Raw genomic sequence first — 22,061 nt, 5'->3', positions numbered from 1 at the left:
AAATCTTAGCAGGACTTATACACTTAATGGTAAGGTCCTAGGGAGTGTTGCTGAACAAAGAGACCTTGGAGTGCAGGTTCATAGCTCCTTGAAAGTGGAGTCGCAGGTAGATAGGATAGTGAAGAAGGCGTTTGGTATGCTTTCCTTTATTGGTCAGAGTATCAAGTACAGGAGTTGGGAGGTCATGTTGCGGCTATACAGGACATTGGTTAGGCCACTGTTGGAATATTGCGTGCAATTCTGGTCTCCTTCCTATCAGAAAAGTGTTGTGAAACTTGAAAGGGTTCAGAAAAGATTTACAAGGATGTTGCCAGGGTTGGAGGATCTGAGCTACAGGGAGAGGCTGAACAGGTTGGGGCTGTTTTCCCTGGAGCGCCGGAGGCTGAGGGGTGACCTTATAGAGGTTTACAAAATTATGAGGGGCATGGGTAGAGTAAATAGGCAAAATCTTTTCCCTGGGGATGGGGAGTCCAGAACTAGAGGGCATAGGTTTAGGGTGAGAGGGGAAAGATATAAAAGAGACCTTTAGGGGCAACTTTTTCACGCAAAGGGTGGTACATGTATGGAATGAGCTGCCAGAGGATGTGGAGGAGGCTGGTACAATTGCAACATTTAAGAGGCATTTGGATGGGTATATGAATAGGAAGGGTTTGGAGGGATATGGGCCGGGTGCTGGCAGGTGGGACTAGATTGAGTTGGGATATCTGGTCGGCATGGACGGGTTGGACCGAAGGGTCTGGTTCCATGCTGTACATCTCTATGACTATGACTCTAGAGGGGAGATGAGAAAAGACCTGGACAGTAGTAGGGGTCTGGAGCTCACTGCCTGAAAGAATGGCCAAGCCAGAAACCCTCAACTCATTTAAAATGTATCTGGATGTTCATCTTAGGGGCTATAACCTGCAACACTATGGAACAAATGCTGCAAAATGGAATGGGACTGGATAGCACATTTTTAACTAGCACAGATACAAAGAGTTCTCTTTCTGTTCCATGAAATTTCTATGATTCTGTGAGTACCATTTACAAAATACTCGTTAGGGGTTTGATGAAATACTCTCTACATGCCTTGATGGGTGTAGCTCCAACAACTCTCAAGAATTACAACACCATCCTGGATGAAGCAGACCGCTGATTATTGCCCCAACCACGACCTTAAATAAAATCTATTCCCTCCATCACCGATACACAGTAGCAGCAGATTGTACCTTTTACAAGAAGCATTGCAGCAGTTCACTTGGACTCCTTCAGCATCATCTCCCAAACTCATGAGTTTTATCATCTAGAAATACAACAAAGGCAGATCTATGGAAACACCACCACTTGTAAGTTCTCCCCTAAGTTACCTACTTGGAACTACATTGACCATGGCCATTCCTTCACTGTCACTACATCAATATTCTGGAAGATCAATGTTGTACATGTGCCCAAGCCACAGGGATGACAAGTGGTTCCAGGAGATAGCTCACCATCACTTCACAGGGGAATTTTAGGTTGGACAATAAATCCCAACATTGGCAGTGTTGCCTACATTCTGTAAGTAAAAGAAAGTTGCAATAAGATTGCAAGTTTGGTGTAGGCAAGCACTAACTAGTGTCATTAAGAATGAAGCACAGATTTTGCCCACACTTCTGCTTAAAATCTTTAGTTGGCAGACAGATATTAATGCATTTGTCTGGACTTGTTTTCTCCTCATTTCCAGAAGTCAACAAATGACCACTTCCTCTAAAATACCAGAGGGACCAATAGAAATGAAAGAGTCTTTCCTTGTTGATCAATAATGTACAATGGATAAGGTAAAAACAAAGAGTGCTAATGAGTGATTGAGGACGATTCTGGGAGATGTTTTTCCTTCTGACTGGTAGTACATAAAAGGAAAGTAAACGTGAGTGGGAGTGGCCATTTTGTACAGGGTCTATGAGGTCCACAAGTGGCTGAGGTCAAAGTGTGGGCTTTAGTAAGAATCAGGCTTTGCTGAGGACAGCGAGCAGCATTTAGGTAAGGCAAGGTGAGGTCTTTCCTTTTCTTTTAATCCAATCATTAGTAGAGGGGCAATAATAACACTTAGTGGTGTGGTATGGTCATCCTGTGAGATGTGGAAGAATAGAGAGAAGTTAAATGTCCCGATTTCTGCAGGAAGTGTGTAACCTGCAGTTCCTCTAAGACCACATCAATCAATTGAAATGAACATGGGACTCACTGAAAAGTATACAGGAGGCAGAAAAATTTATAGATAAAATTTTCGGGGACATGGTCGCAGCAAAGGTTCAGCCAGATTGATGGGTGACTGCCAGGACAGATAGGCAGGCAGTACAGGAGTCTCCCACGGCTTTTCCCCTCTCAAACAAACATATCATTTTGGATGGGGAAGGGTGAGAATGTTTTCTCAGGGGAAAGCAACAGTAGTAGCCACATCAGTGGCACCATGACTGGCTCTGTGGTACAGCAGGGAGGGCCAGCGAGCAGGAGTGATAGGGGGTTCTAGAGTCAGGGGCACAGATAGGCATTCTTGATATCACAGCTCAGTCTGCTCTGCATTGGGAAGACCAAAAGCAGACTGGGTGACCACTCTGTGGAATAGATGTGCTCAGACTGCAAGCACGACCCGGTCCTTCCTGTTACTTACTTACAGTGTGGAAACAGGCCCTTTGGCCCAACAAGCCCACACCAACCCTCCGAAGAGCAACCCACCCAAACCCATTCCCCTACATCTAACACTGCGGGCAATTTAGCATGGCCAATTCACCTAAACTGCACATTTTGTTTTGGACTGTGGGAGGAAACCGGAGCACCCAGAGGAAACCCATGCAGACACACGGAGAATGAGCAAACTCCACACAGACAGTTGCTTGAGGTGGGAATTGAACCCGGGTCTCTGGCGCTGGAGGCAGCAGTGCTAACCACTCTGCTTCATCCTGCCCTCATGCTCACTTGCTGCCCACAGTCTGCTATACTGTTCATATGAAACCCACCCCAGCTGGAGGAAGAGTCCCTCTTCCTCTGATTAAGCACTTTACAGGCATCTGGCCTCAACATGAGTTCAATAATCTCCAAATGTGAACTGTCTTCCATTTTGCCAAATGGCAGTCTGTATCTTAATTGATGTTTTTAGATAGAGCTGTCCTTTATTTTGCCAATGACATGCTCTCTGAACCAAAGCTTTCTTTCCTTGTCTACAAGCATTAGCACTCATTTTGCATCTCGTCTCGTAACATTCAGTTTAACGCTGGATATTGTTCAGGGCTTGCTGTATACAGTCATTGTTTGGCTTCATTATCTCGGGAGGTACAACTGGGATTGAACACTGTCCAATCATCAATTAACATCCCCTTTCTAATCTTATGATGAAAGGAAGTCCAATGAAGAAGTAGTTTACAGTGGCTGAATGTAGAAAACTACTTGAAGACCGTCTGCAGGAATGTCCTGAAACTGAGATGACTGATCTCCTAAATCAGAAACATTTTGTTCAAAACTGTGGCAACGGAAAAGCACAACAGGTCAGGCAACATCCGAGGAGCAGGGGAATCAATGTTTCAGGCGTAAGTCATTCATCAGGAGTTGGGGGTGGGGGGAGCTGAGACATAAATCAGAGGGGCTGGGGGAAAGGTAGCTGGGAAGGCGATAGATAGATGCAGGTGGGGGGGTGATGGTGATGGCTCGGAGGGGAGGGAGGAGAAGATACTGTCACCTTGACCGTGACCTCACCTCCCATCATCAACCATCATCTCAGACCATCCACAACCTCATCACCTCAGGGGATCTCCCATCCACAGCTTCCAACCTCACAGTTCAGGAACCCTGCACTGACCGGTTCCACCTCTTACCCAAAAATCACAAACCTGACTCTGTCTGCTCCTGCCCCACCGAACTTATCTCCTCATATCTTGACACCGTCTTGTCCCCGTTGGTCAAGGAACTCCCTGCATGTATTCGGGACACTACCCACGCCCTCCACTTCCTCCATGATATTCATTTCCCTGGCCCCCAACGTCTCATCTTCACCATGGACATCCAATCCCTGTACAGATCCATCCACCATGGCAAAAGCCTACAAACCCTCCCTTTCTTCCTCTCCCACTGATCCAGCCAGTACAATCCATCGACTTACTCATTCGATTGGCGGAACTAATCCTCACCCTCCACAATTTCTCCTTTGAATCCTCCCACTGCCTTCAGACAAAAGGGATAGCCAAGAGCACCACATGAGTCCCAGCTATGCCTGCCTCTTCGTCAGGTATGTGGAACAGTCCATCTTCCACAGTTACACTGGCACCATTGCCCACCTTGTCCTCTGCTACATCGATGACTGTATTGGCGCCACCTTGTGCTCCCATGAGGAGATCGAACAGTTCATCAACTTCATGAACACCTTCTACCATGACCTCAAGTTCACCTGGACCATCTCAGACACCTCCCTCCCCTTCTTGGAATTCTCCATCTCAAACTCCAGGAACCAACTCAACACGGACATCTACTTCAAACACACCAGCTTCCACAGCTACCTGGACTACACCTCTTCCCAACCCTTATCCTGTAAAAGTACTATTCCTTATTCCCAATTGCTCCACCGTATCTGCTCCCATGAGGAGCAATTCCACTCCAAGACATCCCAGATGGCCTCCTATTTCAAAGACCGCAATTTCCCCTCCTACATGGTCAACAATGCCCTCCAGTACATCTCACCTACTTCCCGTACTTCTGCCCTTGAACCCCACCCCGCAACAAGGATAGAACCCTCCTGGTCCTCACCTTCCACCCCACTAATCTCCAGATCCAAATCATCATTCTCTGCCATTTCAGACCCCACCACCAGAAATGTATTTCCCTCCCCACCTTTTTCTGTGTTCTGCAGAGACAATTCCCTCCGTGACTCCTCGTTAGGTCCATGCCCCCCAACCCCACCAAACCACCCTTCACTCTCAGCATCTTTCCTTGCCGCCGTAAGAGATGTAAAACCTGCGCCCCACACCTTCCCCTTCACCTCCATCCAAGAACCCAAAGGATCCTTCCATATCTAGCAGAGATTTTCTTGTACATCCAAGCACCTCATTTATTGTGTCCATTGCTCGTGATGTGGTCTCCTCTACATTGGGGAGACAGGACGCCAACTCACAGAATGTTTCAGGAAACATCTTTGGGACACACACATCAAATAACCCATTGCCCTGCCACTGACCACTTCAATTTCCCCTCCCATTCCGCCAAGGACATGCAAGTCCTGGGCCTCCTTTGCCAAACCAAACTACCTGACTCATGGAGGAAGAACATCTCATCTTCCGCCTTGGGACCCTCTAACCACATGGCATCAACGTCGATTTCACCAGTTTCGCCAACTCCCCTCTCCCCCCCCCCCCCCAACCTCTTCACAGATTCAACCCTCCAATTCAGCACTGCTCTCATGAACTGCCCTACCTATGCATCTTCCTTCCCATCTATCCGCTCCACCCACCTCTCCGACCTGTCACCATCACCTTGCTGCATGTTCCAAATCCATCACATTTAGCTCAGTGGTAAATGTCACACAACATGAACTTTCTTGAAAATGTTTGACACACAATCTGTAGTCGACACTTCTTAAAGCAACAATGTACTAACTTGTGTCCTTCACATCTCATAAATCATCAGATTGGTGCTCCAGTTCTTTCCAGTTGTTCTCAAAGCCTGAGATTAGATTACACACTTGAGATCACTTCAATGGATGTTATTCTTTCTCTTGAATACTACGTCATGTTCATTTTACAGACAGTTTATTGGTTCTTACCAACTTTCATGGCACAGTGTTATCTGGAATTGGGGGATGAGACATGGGGGCTGAGAGATAAATAGGAGGGTGGAGCTATCGGGACGATAGCTGGGAAGGCAGTAGAGGTAGATGGAGGTGGAGTGTGATTTTGATAGGTCAGAGGGGAGGGTGAAGCAGATGGTGGGAAGGAAGATTCCTGATGAAGGGCTTATGCTCGAGCCGTTGATTCTCCTGCACCTCGGATACTGCCTGACTGGCTGTGCTTTTCCAGCACCACATTCTTCGACTGTATTGTCAATGCTGACTATAATTGTTCATCTCATATCATATTGGCAAGTGAGTTTAGCATGGAATTTCACAGGACTGATTATAGTGATGCAGTGAGAAGAGACTATAAACGTTTAGAAATTAAATAATGAAACTAATCATTCCTGAAACAGTTACTTGTGTACCATGATTGCAGGCATCATTTTCACAGTTAACTACTGGGGAACACAATTTACAATTTTGTCTCAGAGAACAAGATAACATACAACATATGGCTCAGGCAAGAAATCCCATTAAGCTGGTTAGATCGCAAAACTAGATAGAAATAAATTATTGCATTCCCAATGATGTATAGAATAAGGAGTAGAAAGGCCAGAACGTATCAGTCACCTTATATCATTAGAGTACCAGCAATTTGCCAATAACCTCATTTCATTCAGAGCTTACAGCATTGATAGCAGTCAGTCCCTTGAGTCTCTTTCTGAAGCCGAAACTGCAGACTAAATCCAACATCATTATTTTTAACCACCATAGCTAAGTCCAGCTGAACTTCTTGATGAACCCTCAAACTCTTTAGCATGCCTTGCCATGTCCATAAAGACATCTGCGGATAGGCTAAATGCAAAGCTAAATCTGGATAGTTTGCTTATATTTCCAAAGGAGAATTACAGGTCACAAAGTTTTCCAAAAAACACAACGTACATTTTAGGTATAAAAACAGAAATTGCTGAAAAAGCTATGCAGGTCAGGCAACTTTTGTGAAGAGAAATCAGAGTTAATGTTTCTGGTCTGAGGAAGGGTCAGCGAACCCAAAATGTTAACTTTGATTTCTTTTCACAGTTGCTGCCAGGCCAGCTGAGTTTTTCCAGCAATTTCAGTTTTTGTTTCTGATTTACCAGTAACTGCAGTTCCTTCAGGTTTTATTTGTCACGCTTTAGATATATTGAACCACTGAATTGCCACAATACCTCCTTTCCTCTATAGGTTTTCGGAATCTTTCTGCCACACCTAATGAGACACCACGATAGCCAGGCAAATCAATGCCACTCTACTGTCAATAGTGTTCTGTGACCTGTAGTAAAAGGTAATGCTTAGCTGTGGAAAAATGTATCTTACTCTGTTTATAGATGAGTTGGTGTTATGTAACCCATTGGAGCCATTAATTTGGTTACCTTGCTTGGTTTTATAGGCATGGGAGAAAAAAAAAATCTCATTCTGATACTTTCTTGCTGGGGTTAAATTGGACCAGAATAGGGCAAAGTATTTGTTGTGTACATTTCACCTTATAACCAATCTTAAAAAAAAGAGAAATGTGCTTCAATTTTTTTTTGTGACATTACCATCTTCACTTTGGAAGCACAAATTTACAGGTTTTTTTTGTTTAGACAGCTGAGATAAACTAATGATGTGGCACAACAATGGTTAGGTGTGTTTCTATAACTGCAACATCAACCTCTGTTGTTTCAATATCTTTATTATATCAGATTCCATAAAGCTCGCAGCATAGAAACAGGCTATTTGATCAAAGTTGTCTATATCATAAGCCTCTTCCCACACTTTTTCATGAAACCTATCATTATATCCTTCCATCCCTTACTCCCTCATGGACTTACCTTGTTTTCTTTAAATGCATTCATGCTTATTTGTAAGTTCTTTATTCTTATCACACTTTGGGAACTAAGTTTATTTTTGACTAATGTATTATTTTAATCCAGTTGAGTCAGGTGGCCCAGTTGATCTTGACTAAAATAATCTAGCAAGAATCTCCTGTTTTCTTTTTAGATTCCGACAGTATGAAAACAGGCCCTTCGGCCCAGTAAGTCTACACCAACCCTCCAAAGAGTAACCCACCCGGACCCATTCCCCTACCCTATGTTACACCTGACTTATGCACTATCACTATGGGCAATTTAGCATGGCCAACTCACCTGACCTGCACATCTTTGGACTGTGGGAGGAAACCAGAGTACCCAAAGGAAACCCACAAAGACACAGGGAGAATGTATAAACTCCACACAGATAGTTGCCCGAGCTTTCCATTGATTCTTGCTGGAAATGAACCACGTAGAAATAAAAGAAGATAGTATCAGGCTCAGACCAACAGGCTCAAGCAACCTGTTAACACTCATTGTATCCAGTCAGTTATGTGTGGCTAATTGGCAAGGTACCAAATTGGCAACAACTTTGGAGAGGGTTCAGAGGAGATTTACCAGGATGTTGCTTGGTATGGAGGGAAGGTCTTATGAGGAAAGGCTGAGGGACTTGAGATTGTTTTCGTTAGAGAGAAGGTTGAGAGGTGACTTAATTGAGACATACAAGATAATCAGAGGGTTAGATAGGGTGGACAGTGAGAGCCTTTTTCCTTGGATGATGATGGCTAGCACGAGGGGACATAGCTTTAAATTGAGAGGTGATAGATATAGGACAGATGTCAGAGGTAGTTTCTTTACTCAGAGTAGAAGGGGTGTGGAACACACTGCCTGCAACAGTAGTAGACTTGCCAACTTTAAGGGCATTTAAATGGTCATTGGATAGACATATGAATGAAAATGGAATAGCATAGAATAGATGGGCTTCAGATTGGTTGCACCGACCGAAGAGCCTGTACTGTGGTGTAATGTTTGATGTCCTATGTTTCTAAATTGGCCTCTTTATCTTTGCATTCTACAGAAGGGAAGACAATTGGAAGGAACACTGCAATTAGGGAGTAAGATATTATAGCACTGGGCAATAAGATAGAATACAGTGTAAATCATCTGTGCTATAAGACCATCAGACATTGGAGCAGAAGTAGGACATTCAGCCCACTGAACCTGCTTCACCATTCAATGAAATCATAGTGAATCTGATAATCCTCAACTCTACTTTCCTGCCTCATTCCCATAACCCTTGATTCCCTTCCTGATTAAAAAAATCTCTCTCAGGCCTAAATAATCATAACAAACAAGACTCTGCAGCCCTTTACGATAAGTAATTCCACAGATTCACTACACTCAGAGAGAAGACGTTCCTCCTCATTTTTGTCTAAAATGGGTGACCACTTAATCGGAGATTATGCCCTCAAGGTCCTGGACTCTTCCACAAAGGGAAACAACATCTTCACATCTACCCTGTCAAGCCTCTAATAACCTTATGGTTCAATAGGGTCGTCTTCTCATTCTACTAAATTTCACTAAGTACAGACCCAACCTACTCAATGTTTCTTCAAAAAATAACCCCTTCATACTCAGGACCAATCTAGTGAATCTTCTTTGGACTTCCTCCAATGCCAGCATATCCTTCTGTAGATATGGAGACCAAGACTGTTCATAGTATTCTAGGTGTGATCTCACAAATTCTCTGTATAATTTGAGCAAGTACTCCCCATTTTTATATCACATTCCATTTATATTAAAAGGTTAACATTCATTTTGCCTTCCCTACTGCTTGCTGAACTTGGATGGTACCCTTTTGTGATTTATGCATGAGGAGTCCCAAATTTCTCTTTGTGCTGCAGCTTTCTACAGATTTTCTGCAGTTAACAATATTCAACTCTTCTATTCTTCCTGCCAAAGTGCAGAATAATTATTTTTTCCATATTATATTTCATCTGCCAAGATTTTGCCTACTATCTTAAGCTGTCCATATCTTTCTGCACACTTTTTGTGTCATTCTCACCACTGTCCTGCACAAACCTGGCTACAGTACATACACCTTCTTCTTTAACTCATTAGTATACATTGCAAGTAAAACTGTGGCCCCTGCATAAATCCATTTGATACTCCAATAGTTATGAGTTGCTATTTTGAAAATGCCCCCTTTACCCAATGCTCTGTCTTCTATTAATTAGTCAAGCCTCCATCCTTGCTCATATACTGCACCAAAACCCTGGACTGTCATCTTATCAACCTAACCCTGTAATACTTTATCAAATGCTCTCTCGAAATCTGAATATATTACACCTGCTAGTTTCTTTTTACTTATAACAGAATCTAACATTTTCCCAATGATATGAGTTAATCTAACTAGCCTAGAGTTACCTGTTTTTCTCTCCTTCCTCAGATTTATTTTCTAAAGGGCCTATGTTCTCTTTAACCTCCCTCTTCCTTTTTTTAGAAGCTCTCATTGTAAGGTTTTATGACCCTTGTAAGTTTGGTGTCACAGTTTATGTTCTCTGTCTTTATTACATTGTTCGTCTTCTTTTGCTGGATTCTGAATTTATCTCAGTCTTCTGGGACTATCACTGACATTTGCGTCATTATATGCTTTTTCCTTGAAATTAATGTTCTCCTTAACTTGTTCAGTTTAAAACAGTTGCTTCTGACCCAAGCTCACTCTCAAACTGAATGCTAACTTGGACCATGTTTGTGATTCTAGGGGATCTTTTACTATGAGATAATTCAATAAACCTGCCTCATGCTGTCAGTTATTTCAATGAAAGTCAATCGTTACGAATGAAATCTAATTTAATTTTTTTTTCAAAAAAGTTAAGCCCTAATTAAAATAATTTTATATTAAAACATATATTTAAAAGATATCACAATCACTGCTTTCTGTACCATGATTGTAACATGCCTATAATTACAGAAGAGAATAAGAATAATATTCAATCAAGTTTGGACTTCAGTCCATCAGTGTATTGAATGAAATAGTTGCTTACTGCAACTGGAACTTAAATCCAAAATTGTGTATTCACATGTTGGGTAGTGCACTGTGGTATCTTACAACAAATAAAAGCAGAACTGTCAACATGTAAATATACAACTTTGGATTTAAGTATTAATAACTCATGTCATTCAGGGAAAGGAATCTGACAGCCTTACCCACTCTCACCGACCTGTGAATCCAGAGACACATCATAAATCTCAATGTCTTCAGGATACAAGGGAATAAATGCATCACCTGCATAATCCATATCTGAAGAATGAACTAATATCATGAAATAGGCAGAGGACTGACCCCAAGATTAATGTAAAAGCAAAATCAAATTTGCTTTACAAGGGATATGGAGGAAAAGTTGACAACACAGAGCCCAACAAGATTTCTAATTCCCAGCTTTAGATTGCAGGCTTGTTTTCCCTCCAAACTAAGTCAAGGAGTCTCTTTTTGATCTCTCTGGAGTGATTTCCTCAGTGTGATCCAATTTCAATATATATTTAAATGTAAATAAAGCAGCGAGGATTCAAAAAGCCTGCGGGCAAGAAGCAAGATGTCAAGAACAACCTAGAATTTTTACAACCATTTTCTCAAATGGGCAGCCTTATGGGTAGTGTCGACACAGCATAAAATTATGACAGGAGATTAAATGAATGAGTAAAGCTGTGGCAGATGGATTTCAATATGAGTGAGTGTAAGGTTATCCATCTCAGATCAAAAAGGGATAGATCGGATTTTGTTTGAAGAAGTCATAAAATTAAATAGTATGCACGTCCAATGAGATTTCAGAGTTCAGATGCTTAGCTCTTTAAAATGCCATGAACAGGTTCAGAAAATAGTCAAGAGGCCAATGGAATACTGGCCTTTACATCTAAAAGGTTGGAGTAAAAGGATGCAGACATTATGCTGCAGTTATTCAAATCCTAGTTTGGCCCCACTTGAGTACGACATGTAGAACTGGGCACCACAGCTTAGGAAGGATGCTTTGGCTCTGGAGGCCATTCAGTGCAAGATTACAAGGATGATCCCTGAACTTCTGGGTTAAATTCTGCAGAGAGATTAGACAAATTATGCTTTTATCTACTAGAATATAGAAGGGTAAGGGGTGATCTAATTGAGGTTTTCAGGATATGAATAGGAAAAGACAGGGTAAATAAAGAAACTATTTCCATTGGTTGAAGATTCTAGAACCAGGGGGCATAATCTAATTATTAGTGCCAGACCATTCTAGGGAGATATTAGAAAGCAAAGAATAGTGGATATTTCTAAATCTGTTCCTCAAATGGTGGTTAATGCTAATTCAATAGTTAAATTTAAATCTGAGGCAGACAAGGTTTTATTAAACAAGGGTAAGATGACTTATGGGCACAAGACAGGTATATGGAGTCAGGTAAAAACAGTGACTGCAGATGCTGGAAACCAGATTCTGGATCAGTGGTGCTGGAAGAGCACAGCAATTCAGGCAGCATCCGAGGACAGGCCAAATCGACGTTTCGGGCAAAAGCCCTTCATATATGGAGTCAGGCCACAGATCAGCCATGATCTTATTGAATGGCAGAGCAGGCTCAAGGAACTGAATGGCCTACTCCTATTACTATGTTCATCTTGGATTTCCAAGTAATTCTGCTGATTCCCTATGTTTATTATGTTTCTCACTTATCACTTGATGCTCCTGTGGAGGTTAGTGGACTTCAGAAAGCATAAGTTAAAAAAAGATAAAAGTCTTTCACGATAACTTGAGTAAATTTACTCTCCAAAATTGTCTTCAATGACTTCCTTAATATTAAGCTTCCACCTAAATTCTGACTGCCTCTTTATAAATCCAGAAAAGTTCTGAACTTATTCCAATTACATATGAGTACTTTTGCAGATTGTGGCAGCATGTGAGATGTGCATACAACTCCATTCATCAAATTGGTTGGAATACTCACCTTTCTATTATTCACCAATATGTTGGAGCTTAGTTCTTCATTAATTTACATGGTCATAATTATCTGCTAATACGCCACGCTCCATTAATTTATTGATTCACTGGTGTGTTCCTGGTCCATGCATTTATCAAATCACTGTAGCCTGCTTCTCAATTAATTTGGTTGCATCTGTTGTTTTATTAATTGATTATCAGGTGCCCTCTGCTCTTTTTTTAATTCACTGCTACAATAACTGCTGTATTAATTTATTAACTTGCTGCTGCCCACCTGTCTACAAACTTAGTGTTCCAATGGAGTCCAGCATTCAATTAATTCATCAATTCGCGGTGATTCATTGATGTTTTTTCTTAGTGGCAGTATTTTTGCTTCTAAGTCAGAAGGTTGTAGATTCAATTCCCAGTTCAGAGACTTGAGCAGATTATCTAAACTGACACTGTCAGAGGTACTGTCTTTCAAAGGAGATGTTAAGCCAAGGAGTTGTCTATTCTCTCAGTGAATGTAAAAGATTCCATTGAATTATTGAAAGCAGCAGCGAGGAGTTCCTCTAGCCAATATTCATCATCCAGCGATGAGTGGAGGCGATGAACTAGTGATATTACTGCTGGACTGTTAATCTAGAGACCCAGGTAATATTCTGGGGATAGGTGCTCAAATCCGACCATGGCAGATGGCGGAATTTGAATTCAATAAGAATCTGGAATTAAACATTTAATGATGCCGATTGTCAGGAAAAACCCATCTAGTTCACTAATGTCCTTTAAGGAAGGAAACTGCCATCCTTAACAATCTGATGTTTCCAGACCAACAGCAATGTAGTTGACTTTTAACTGCCCTCTGCACAATTAAAGATGGGCAATAAAGGCTGGTCTCGCCACTGAACCCACATCATGAATGAAGAAAATAAAAAGCTAATAACATGAGAAATAGATTACCTGGCCAGTTGTTGTTTGTGGGGACTAGTAGAATCAAAATTGACTGTGCATGCCCTCACATTACCATGAATACCCTTCAATTCAACAAAATACCTTTTGAAGTATTTTTGAACTTTTCCTGAGAATGTGAAAAATGAATGCAAGTTCTTCCATTCTCGCTGAGTTGCTGTCACAAGAAAACCCAAAGTAGCTTTATAATAAGCCAAAAAAACAAACTGTGGATGGTGGAAATCTGAAACAAGAACAGAAGTTGCTGGAGAAACTCAGCAGGTCTGGCAGCAGCTGTGGAGAGAAAACAGGTGTGAAAATGTTTTGGGACAAGTGACCCTTCTTCAGAACTGAGTTTTAAGGGTTTAAGTCACACATTCACCAAAGGTGTGTCATAACATCGTAAACAGATTAATTAAAATAACTACACTTCTTTCTTAAAAGGGCCCTTTGGATGTGTGCAGTGGTTATGTTTCAAGGGTGGAAGGTCTGGGTTCAGGTCCTGCCTGACCTAGGGGTCTGTGATCACATGTCCAAGCAGGTCAAATAACTGCACCTTTTAAAAAGGAGATACTTTGGGGCGAGAGCAGATACTATAATCTGGCCTCTAACAGATTCTGACCTGGCAAAGTCAGAAGAATGGCATAGTATGAGAGAAGCAGACTTGAAGTTTTCAGACACCAAATGACAGCAATCATTAAAATATAACCTTCCATCCACTCTCAGGAACAAAATAAAATAACTGTACATCAATTTTTTTCTGTTCCACATTTACACTTCTCTACTTGTGGGAACCTATGGTTTAGTTTAGCTAAAAATAGATATTCAAAGAAAAAGTAGTAAATTGCTTTACAAAAAAAAAACCATTATGGAAATTACACTGAAAGCATTCAACTTAGACAATGTCATGGAATGAAAACAACATACTCTAAAGAAGGCTTATATTTGTAACCTTTGCCTATGTTAGAAACACATGTAATTGTATAAACTCTGATAATAATGATGACCATCATCATCTTCAATAAAATGAATGATGGAGCAGAGTTGGACTACAGGCCCAAAACATCACCCCAGACAACAGCTGACACTCAAACTGAATTAAGGCATGTGATTCTCCTTCTAGCAACCAAACCCCGAGGTGGTTTGAGAGACCCATCCTCATTTTTATTAACTAGGATACTCAAAAATTTAATTTGAAACCACCAGTTTGATTCAAACTAGTCTGAAAAAGCACAAAACTTTACTCCTAAAAGCCATGTCTTATTTAATTAAGACAACCAATCTGGGTTGATAGCTGATGCACACACTGAATACGATTAAGATATTCCACAGAGCACAATTTGACATCAGTTATTGATATGCATTTTTAATTCTGTACTGACTAATATGTTCAATTTAAAAACTTCAGTTTGTAATAATTAAAAAAAAACACATTTATCCCATCAAACGTATTCTTTCCAGCATCTGCATATCACCTATTCTCAATGATTCCACATTTTGTTGAATTGCTGTATAATAACTGACATACAGGTGGTATAATTGTGCATTCACAGCAGGAGCCACACCAGCTCAGACATGTTTGGAGGATCAGGATGATAGCTTTAAGCTAAATCTCTGACACACAAACCCTTGGAGTACACTGGGAACATGGGCAAGTGGAACAGCCTTTGTACCTATAAAGTACAATGTCACTGATAAAACACTGCTGGACTTCATATGGATAATGAGTTATGGTTACAATACTCACAGAAACCACATTCACATAGTCATCATCAGATAGTGTTTCCAACATCTCAGAGACTGATGTCCGAATTAGTTTCAATGTTAGCCCACTAACACTTCCGCTCCTTTTTAGTAGAAAAGGAAACAAGAAAAATGGTAAATGTTTCACTCTTAACTGAGAAAATAACAGTTACAATGTTCTAAAGACTTGAGCAGTACTTACACATCTACAAGAATGAGCATGTCCTTGGGTGAAGCAGCTCCCTGAATGTACCTGAGAGAGTAGAACAAATCAGTGATGCACCACTAACTTCACAATGTGAGAAACCATACAGAAATATATTTAAGTGTAGCTGCTGCAGGCTTTCAGGAATGTATTTATTTTATTCTTTAACAGCATATCACAAGCATAGTGTTCTGCCAAGGTTTGTGGCCAGTGCAGAAGCACAGCTGGAGCAGTAGCTGTAATGTAATCTAACAATGGAGAAATAGCTCTAAGCGGGATCAATTAGACAGAATTTTCAAAGAACTATTACAAGCCACAGTTGGCTAAATGACTTCCTTTTGTATTGTGTAATTCTACAATGAGCCAAAATGTAGCATTTTATTCACGTTGGTATCAATAACATCAAATCATAAGTGAGCTGCAAAACACAGATGATTCCACATTTACAAGCAACTAAATTATTTTAAAAGTTTAGATATTATTGGTAAATAAGCAGCTGTAGTAGCTAACTTGTACACACAAGGTCCCAGAAATAGGAGTAATGCAAATAGCCAGTTAAGAACACTCATGCTCTTTCTCAAATATTGCAATGGGTTCTTTAATGGCAATTTGTATTGGAAAATAGCAATGCTGTACTCCTTTAGTACTTCACTAGTAATGTACTTACCTCATATAGTTATGGACAAGTTGAGTTTCTAAGACTAAACATTCAGTCAATAGGTAGAGAGTCAACTTTAAGACAAGTAACACTTTTGAAGAGGCTGAATTCCACCCTTTCCCATTGCCTTGCTGTTATAACTGCTATGTTGGAGACTGTTCCCACCAATCCAACACCCAAAAGTAGGACAAAGAAGTTGGAAGAGTTGTCATTACTTTATATCACTTAAAAGTAAATAATAGAGGCAGACATTAATTTCTGTAAATTCACTGATGAACGCCAAGTTCATTAAATTTATCAAATTCACCAGAACCAAACATCACATCTATTAATGTATGCAATTGTACTCAGGTTTTCTCTGCAGAAATGAATTCAATTTAGCAACAGAACAGGCATTGAGTTTGTATTAAAGTACCTAAGATTCACTATCTTCTTCATCATCAGAATGAAATAACTTTTCTCAAATTGTTTCAAGTGCAATATCATATGGTTTATCAACATTATCTTCACTAACATTATTGCTCATATCATCCCACAAATAACCACACTGTGTACCATCAAACGTTTAGAATTAGAATTGAAAATTGGGTTTACTGTCACATGTATTTACATGAGCACAGTAGCTAAGAAATGACTACTGCCTGTAAAAATGGTATGGCAATTATCATGGGGGATTTTAATCTACATGCCAATTAGTCAAACCAGCATGGTCAGGGTAGCTTTGAGGAGGAGTTTGTTGCGTGTATCCGCAGATAGTTTTCCTGAACAGTATGTAATGGAACCGACTAGGGAGCAAGCTATTCTAGATCTGGTCCTGTGTAATGAGACAGGAATAATTAAAGATTGCATAATTATGGATCCTCTTGGAAGAAGTGATCATAGTATGGTTGAATTCAGAATACAGATGGAGAGTGTGAAGATAAAATCCAATATCAGAGTCCTATGCTTCAACAAGGGAGACTACAATAAGATGAGGGAGGATTTGGCTAAAGTAGAGGGGAAACAAAGACGTTATGGTGGGACAGTTAATGAGCAGTACAGGACTTTCAACCCAATTTTTCAAAGTGCTCAGTGTAAGTATATGCCAGTGAAAAGAAATGACTGTAAGAAATGTGGGTAATCTGCCATGAGGGAGGCTATCAAGTTGAAAGAGAAGGCATACAGAGTGGCCAATAACAGCAGGAAACTAGAAGATTGGGAAAACTTTAAAGATCAACAAAAAGCCACAAAGAGAACTATAAAGAAAAGTAAGATAGAACATGAGGAAAAACTAACATAGAATATAATAACAGGTGGCAAAAGTTTCTATAAATATAGAAAACGAAGAAAAGTGATAAAAGTAAACGTTGGTCCTTTAGAGGATGAGAAGGGGCATTTAGTCATGGGATATGATGAATTGGCTGACCATCGAATTGGTATTTTGTTCAGTCTTCACAGTGGAGGACATGAACAGCATGCCAGTAACTGACAAAGAGATGAAGGTAGGTGAGGACCTGGAAACTATCATTACCATGGAAGAGGAAGAAGTGTTGAGCAAGCTACTGGGGCTAAGATAAACAAGTCTCCTGGCCCTGATGGAATGCATCCCAAGGTACAGAAAGAGATGGTGGGAAAAATAGCAAGTGCACTTGAGGTAATTTTCCAAAATTCATTGACTCTGGAGCAGTTCCAGCAGATTGGAAAAGAGCAAATGTGACACCACTGTTTAAAAAGGGCAGTAGACAAAAGATAGGGAATTATATACTGGTTAGCTTAACCTCCGTAATGCGGAAGATGCTTGAGTCTATTATCAAGGAAGAAATAGCAAAGCATGTACATAGCAATTGTCCCATTGGGCAAATGCAGCCTGTGTTCAAGAAGGGCAGGATATGCTTAACTAATCATTTAGAATTCTATAAAGACATTACAAACAAGGTGAACAACTGGGACTCAGTAGATATGGTGTATCTAGATTTCCAAAAGACCTTTGACAAGATGCTGCACAAGAAGCTGTGCATAAGATAAAGATGTATGTGTTACAGGTAAAGTATTAGCATGGATACAGGATTAGTTGACTAACACAAAACAAAGACTGGCGATGAATGAGTGTTATTCTGGTTGGCAAACAGTAACAAGTGGTAGGCCTCAGGGATCAGTGTTGGGACCACAATTATTCACAACTTACATATATGATTTGGAGTTGGGGACCACATGCAGCACGTCAAAGTTTGCAGATGACATTAAGATGAGTGGCAAAGCAAAGTGTGCAGAGGACAGTGAAATTTTGCAGAGAAGCATAAATATTTTAAGTGAGTGGGCAAAGGTCTGGTAGATGGGATACAATGTTAATAAATGTGAAGTCATCCATTTTGGTAGGAGTAACAGTAAAAAGGACTATTGCTTGAATGGTTAAAAAGTTGTAGTATGCTGCTAAGAGGAGGGACCTGGGTATCCTTGTGCATGAATCAAAGAAGGTTAGTCTGCAGATAATTAGGGTAATTAGGAAGGCAAATGGAATTGTGTCCTTCGTTGCTAAAGGGATTGAGTTTAAATACAGGGAGGTTATGTTGCAGCTGTACAGGGTGCTGGCGAGGCCATTCCTGGTGTATTGAATTGAATTAAACTTATTGTCACATGTATCGAGGCACAGTGAAAAGCTTTGTCTTGCGAGTAACACAAGCAGATCACAGAGTTAAGTAGCATAGTTAAGTAAATAATAAATAAACAGCAGCAAAACAAAAACACAGGTACAGACAAATGTTAAGAGTTTGAGAGTCCATTTAGTATTCTAACAACAGTAGGGTAGAAACTGTTTCAAAACCAGCTGGTGAGTATGTTCAGGCTTCTGTACCTTCTCCCTGATGGTAGAGGTTGTAGAAAAACATTGCCAGAGTGGGATGGATCTTTGAGAATGCTGGTGGCCTTTCCTCGACAGTGGGCCTGGTAGATGATTCTATAGATGGGAGGCTGGCCTTTGTGATTGTCCGGGCCAAGTTCACCACTCTGTGTAGCTGTCTCTGATCTTGAATGGTACAGTTGCCATAACAGGCAGTGATACATCCAGACAGAATGCTCTCGATGGCACACCTATAAAAGTTGGCAAGGTTATTTGCCATCATGCCAAATTTTCTCAGCTGCCTCAGGAAGAAGAGACATTGTTGGACCTTTGTACATGAACAGTCCAAGAAAACTTGTTGTGGATCACCCAGGAGCTTGACACTCTCCACTCATTCCATCTCTGTGCTGTTAATGTGCAGGGGGGCATGAGTAACAGCCCATCGAAAGTCATGAATGAGTTCATTGGTTTTGCCGGCATTGAGAGCTAGGTTGTTCTCAATGCACCATTTTTCCAGGTCTTCCACCTCCCGTGTGTAGTCTGTTTTGTTGCCATCTGAGATTCAACCGACTATGGTGTTGTCTTCAGCAAACTTGTAAATGGCATGCAGTTTTAGTCTCCTTACTTGAAAAAGGATGTATTGGCACTAGAGAGGGTGCAGAGGAGGTTCATTAGGTTGGTTCTGGATGGGGTATGGCTTATGAGGAAAGACTGAGTAGATTGGGATTATATTCATTGGAATTTAGAAGAATGAGGGGGGGATCTTATAGAAACATATAAAATTATGAAGGGGATAGATAAGATAGGAGGATGTTTCCACTGGCAGGTGAAACTAGGTCAATACAGCACAGCCTCAAGATTAGGTGGAGCAGATTTAGGACTGAATTGAGAAGGAACTTTGTCACTCAGAGGGTTGTGAATCTATGGAATTCCCTGCCCAATGAAGTAGTTGAGGCTTCCACAGTAAATGTTTTTAAAGCTAAGATAGATGTTTTTTGAACAGTGAGGGAATTAAGGGATACAGTGAGAGTGGGGGTAAGTGGAGCTGAGGCAATGAATGGAATGGCGAAGCAGGCTTGAAAGGCCAGATGTCCTACTCCTGCTCCTAGTTCTTATGTTCAGTGAAAAGCTTACAGGTCGCCACTTACAACACCAATTACATACAGACCCTTAGGTACAAAGCAGAAAAATAATGAATCAAGGTTAAGAAGTTAAACATTACAGTCCTTCTTTCTAAACATCAGAAAACAATGTTCTAACTATTGCATTTTCTTGATCGCCAGTGGCGATTTCCACCAAGTGGTCATTCTATGTGCTTTGCTGTTCCTTTTAAATCCATTGAATAAGGACATACCCAACACTTGATCTGATGCTCCACTGAAGGTAGCTGTGATAAAATAGACAATGTGCTTTCTGCCTTCTTGAGCATGGCATAAGTTTAGATTCAGCTGATCTCTAATTTCATCCCTTTAAAACTCACTAATACAGGATTGCTAAAGTTGCACTTCTTATGCTGCCTTTGCTAGAGAATGTCTTTTCTCCACTGATCATCCAGTCATTCTTCTGATGCCATCCTTGAAGGACTTGTTTAGAGAGACATTCAATGGTAGAACACAGCTAGATTTCCTATTAAGAATCACTGCAATATCAGTGTTCTGTGACCAAACCTCAGCAACATCATTGACAAGGCATGATCTAAGCACGCCTCAGTTAAGAAAACTTCTCTTAATGTAATCCTCTGCATTGGCGGCTCCAATCTGCTTGCAGCCATCTTTACAAACCACTTTCATCCACCATTCTTTATCATGAACGTAGATGGCTTATCCTTTTGGGAGTTACGTTTTGGGAAGTTTCTTTTGCGAACCTTAAGCTTTATCCTGTTGGACATACACGACAGCAGGACTGTGAACCTACATCTTTCATGGACCTGTTGTCTTCATCAACTATTTTTCTCTCCAACTGTGCTCACTATTTGACATGCCACGCCAGAATTCATGTGTCACACTTGGCAGTTTAATTCTCCACAAATGCTGAGTGACCTTTCTTACCTTTACCTCCAGCATTGTCTCCAATAGGCTGTTTGCAAGCATTGTTTCTTTCTACTCCTTCATAGCAGTTCATCTCCAAGATCTCAAGGCTCTGAAAATAGGCCAATATTCTAACTTCCTTTTTCTGCAGAGCTTTGACCTGTTCTAATATTTTGCGGTTGTACAATATGAGGCCTGTTCTGGAGTACTGTGTGCAGTTCAGGTTGCCTAGCCATAGGAAGGATATTAAACTGGAGTGGGTTCAGAATAAAATTATGACGATGTTGCCGGGAATTGAGGATTTGAGTTATAAAAATAGACTGGATAGGCTGGGCCTTTTTCTTAGAAAATAGAACAATACAGCACAGAACACACCCTTCGGCCCTCAATGTTGCACTGACCTGTGAACTATTCTCAGCTTGTCCCCCTACACTATCCCAAAATCATCCATGTGCGCATCCAAGGATTGTTTAAATCTCCCTAATGTGGCTGAGCTAACTACATTGGCAGGTAGGGCATTCCACGCCCTTACCACTCTGAGTAAAGAACCTGCCTCTGACATCTGTCTTAAATCTATCACCCCTCAATTTGTAGTTATGCCCCCTCATACAAGCTGACGTCATCATCCTAGGAAAAATACTTTTACTGTCTACCCTATTTAATCTGCTCATCATCTTGTATATCTCTATCAAATCCCCTCTTAGCCTTCTTTTTTCCCCAATGAGAACAGACCCAAGTCTTTCTGCCTTTCCTCATAAGACCTTCCATCCAGACCAGACAACATCCTAGTAAATCTTATCTGCACCTTTTCCAATGCTTCCACATCCTTCCCAAAATATGGCGACCAGAACTGTACACAATATTCCAAGTGTAGCCGCATTGGCATTTTGTATAGAACATAGAACATAGAAGAATACAGCGCAGTACAGGCCCTTCTGCCCTTGATGTTGTGCCGATCCAAGCCCACCCTAACCTACACTAGCCCACTATCCTCCATATGCCTATCCAATGCCCGCTTAAATGCCCATAATGAGGGAGAGTCCACCACTGCTACTGGCAGGGCATTCCATGAACTCACGACTCGCTGAGTAAAGAACCTACCCCTAACATCTGTCCT

General features: G+C 41.0%; 1 protein-coding gene across 10 annotated transcripts in view; it reads right to left on the bottom strand.

Moving 5' to 3' along the window:
* LOC122561717 (voltage-dependent calcium channel subunit alpha-2/delta-1) overlaps positions 1-22,061 on the bottom strand; it is a 661,591-nt gene that overhangs the window by 208,883 nt on the left and 430,647 nt on the right. For all 10 annotated transcript variants that reach the window (XM_043713760.1, XM_043713766.1, XM_043713767.1 and 7 more), the window contains 2 exons: positions 15,442-15,492; positions 15,244-15,343 (listed from right to left, as the gene is read on the bottom strand). In XM_043713760.1, coding sequence (XP_043569695.1) covers positions 15,244-15,343; positions 15,442-15,492 — 151 coding nt within the window. The remainder of the gene's footprint in view (positions 1-15,243; positions 15,344-15,441; positions 15,493-22,061) is intronic.

Source organism: Chiloscyllium plagiosum, chromosome 23 (assembly GCF_004010195.1).
Source record: "Chiloscyllium plagiosum isolate BGI_BamShark_2017 chromosome 23, ASM401019v2, whole genome shotgun sequence".
In the NCBI taxonomy this organism is placed as follows: Eukaryota; Metazoa; Chordata; class Chondrichthyes; order Orectolobiformes; family Hemiscylliidae; genus Chiloscyllium; species Chiloscyllium plagiosum.
Note: the sequence above shows the minus strand (reverse complement) of the source record. Positions and strands in the feature narration are given on the sequence as shown.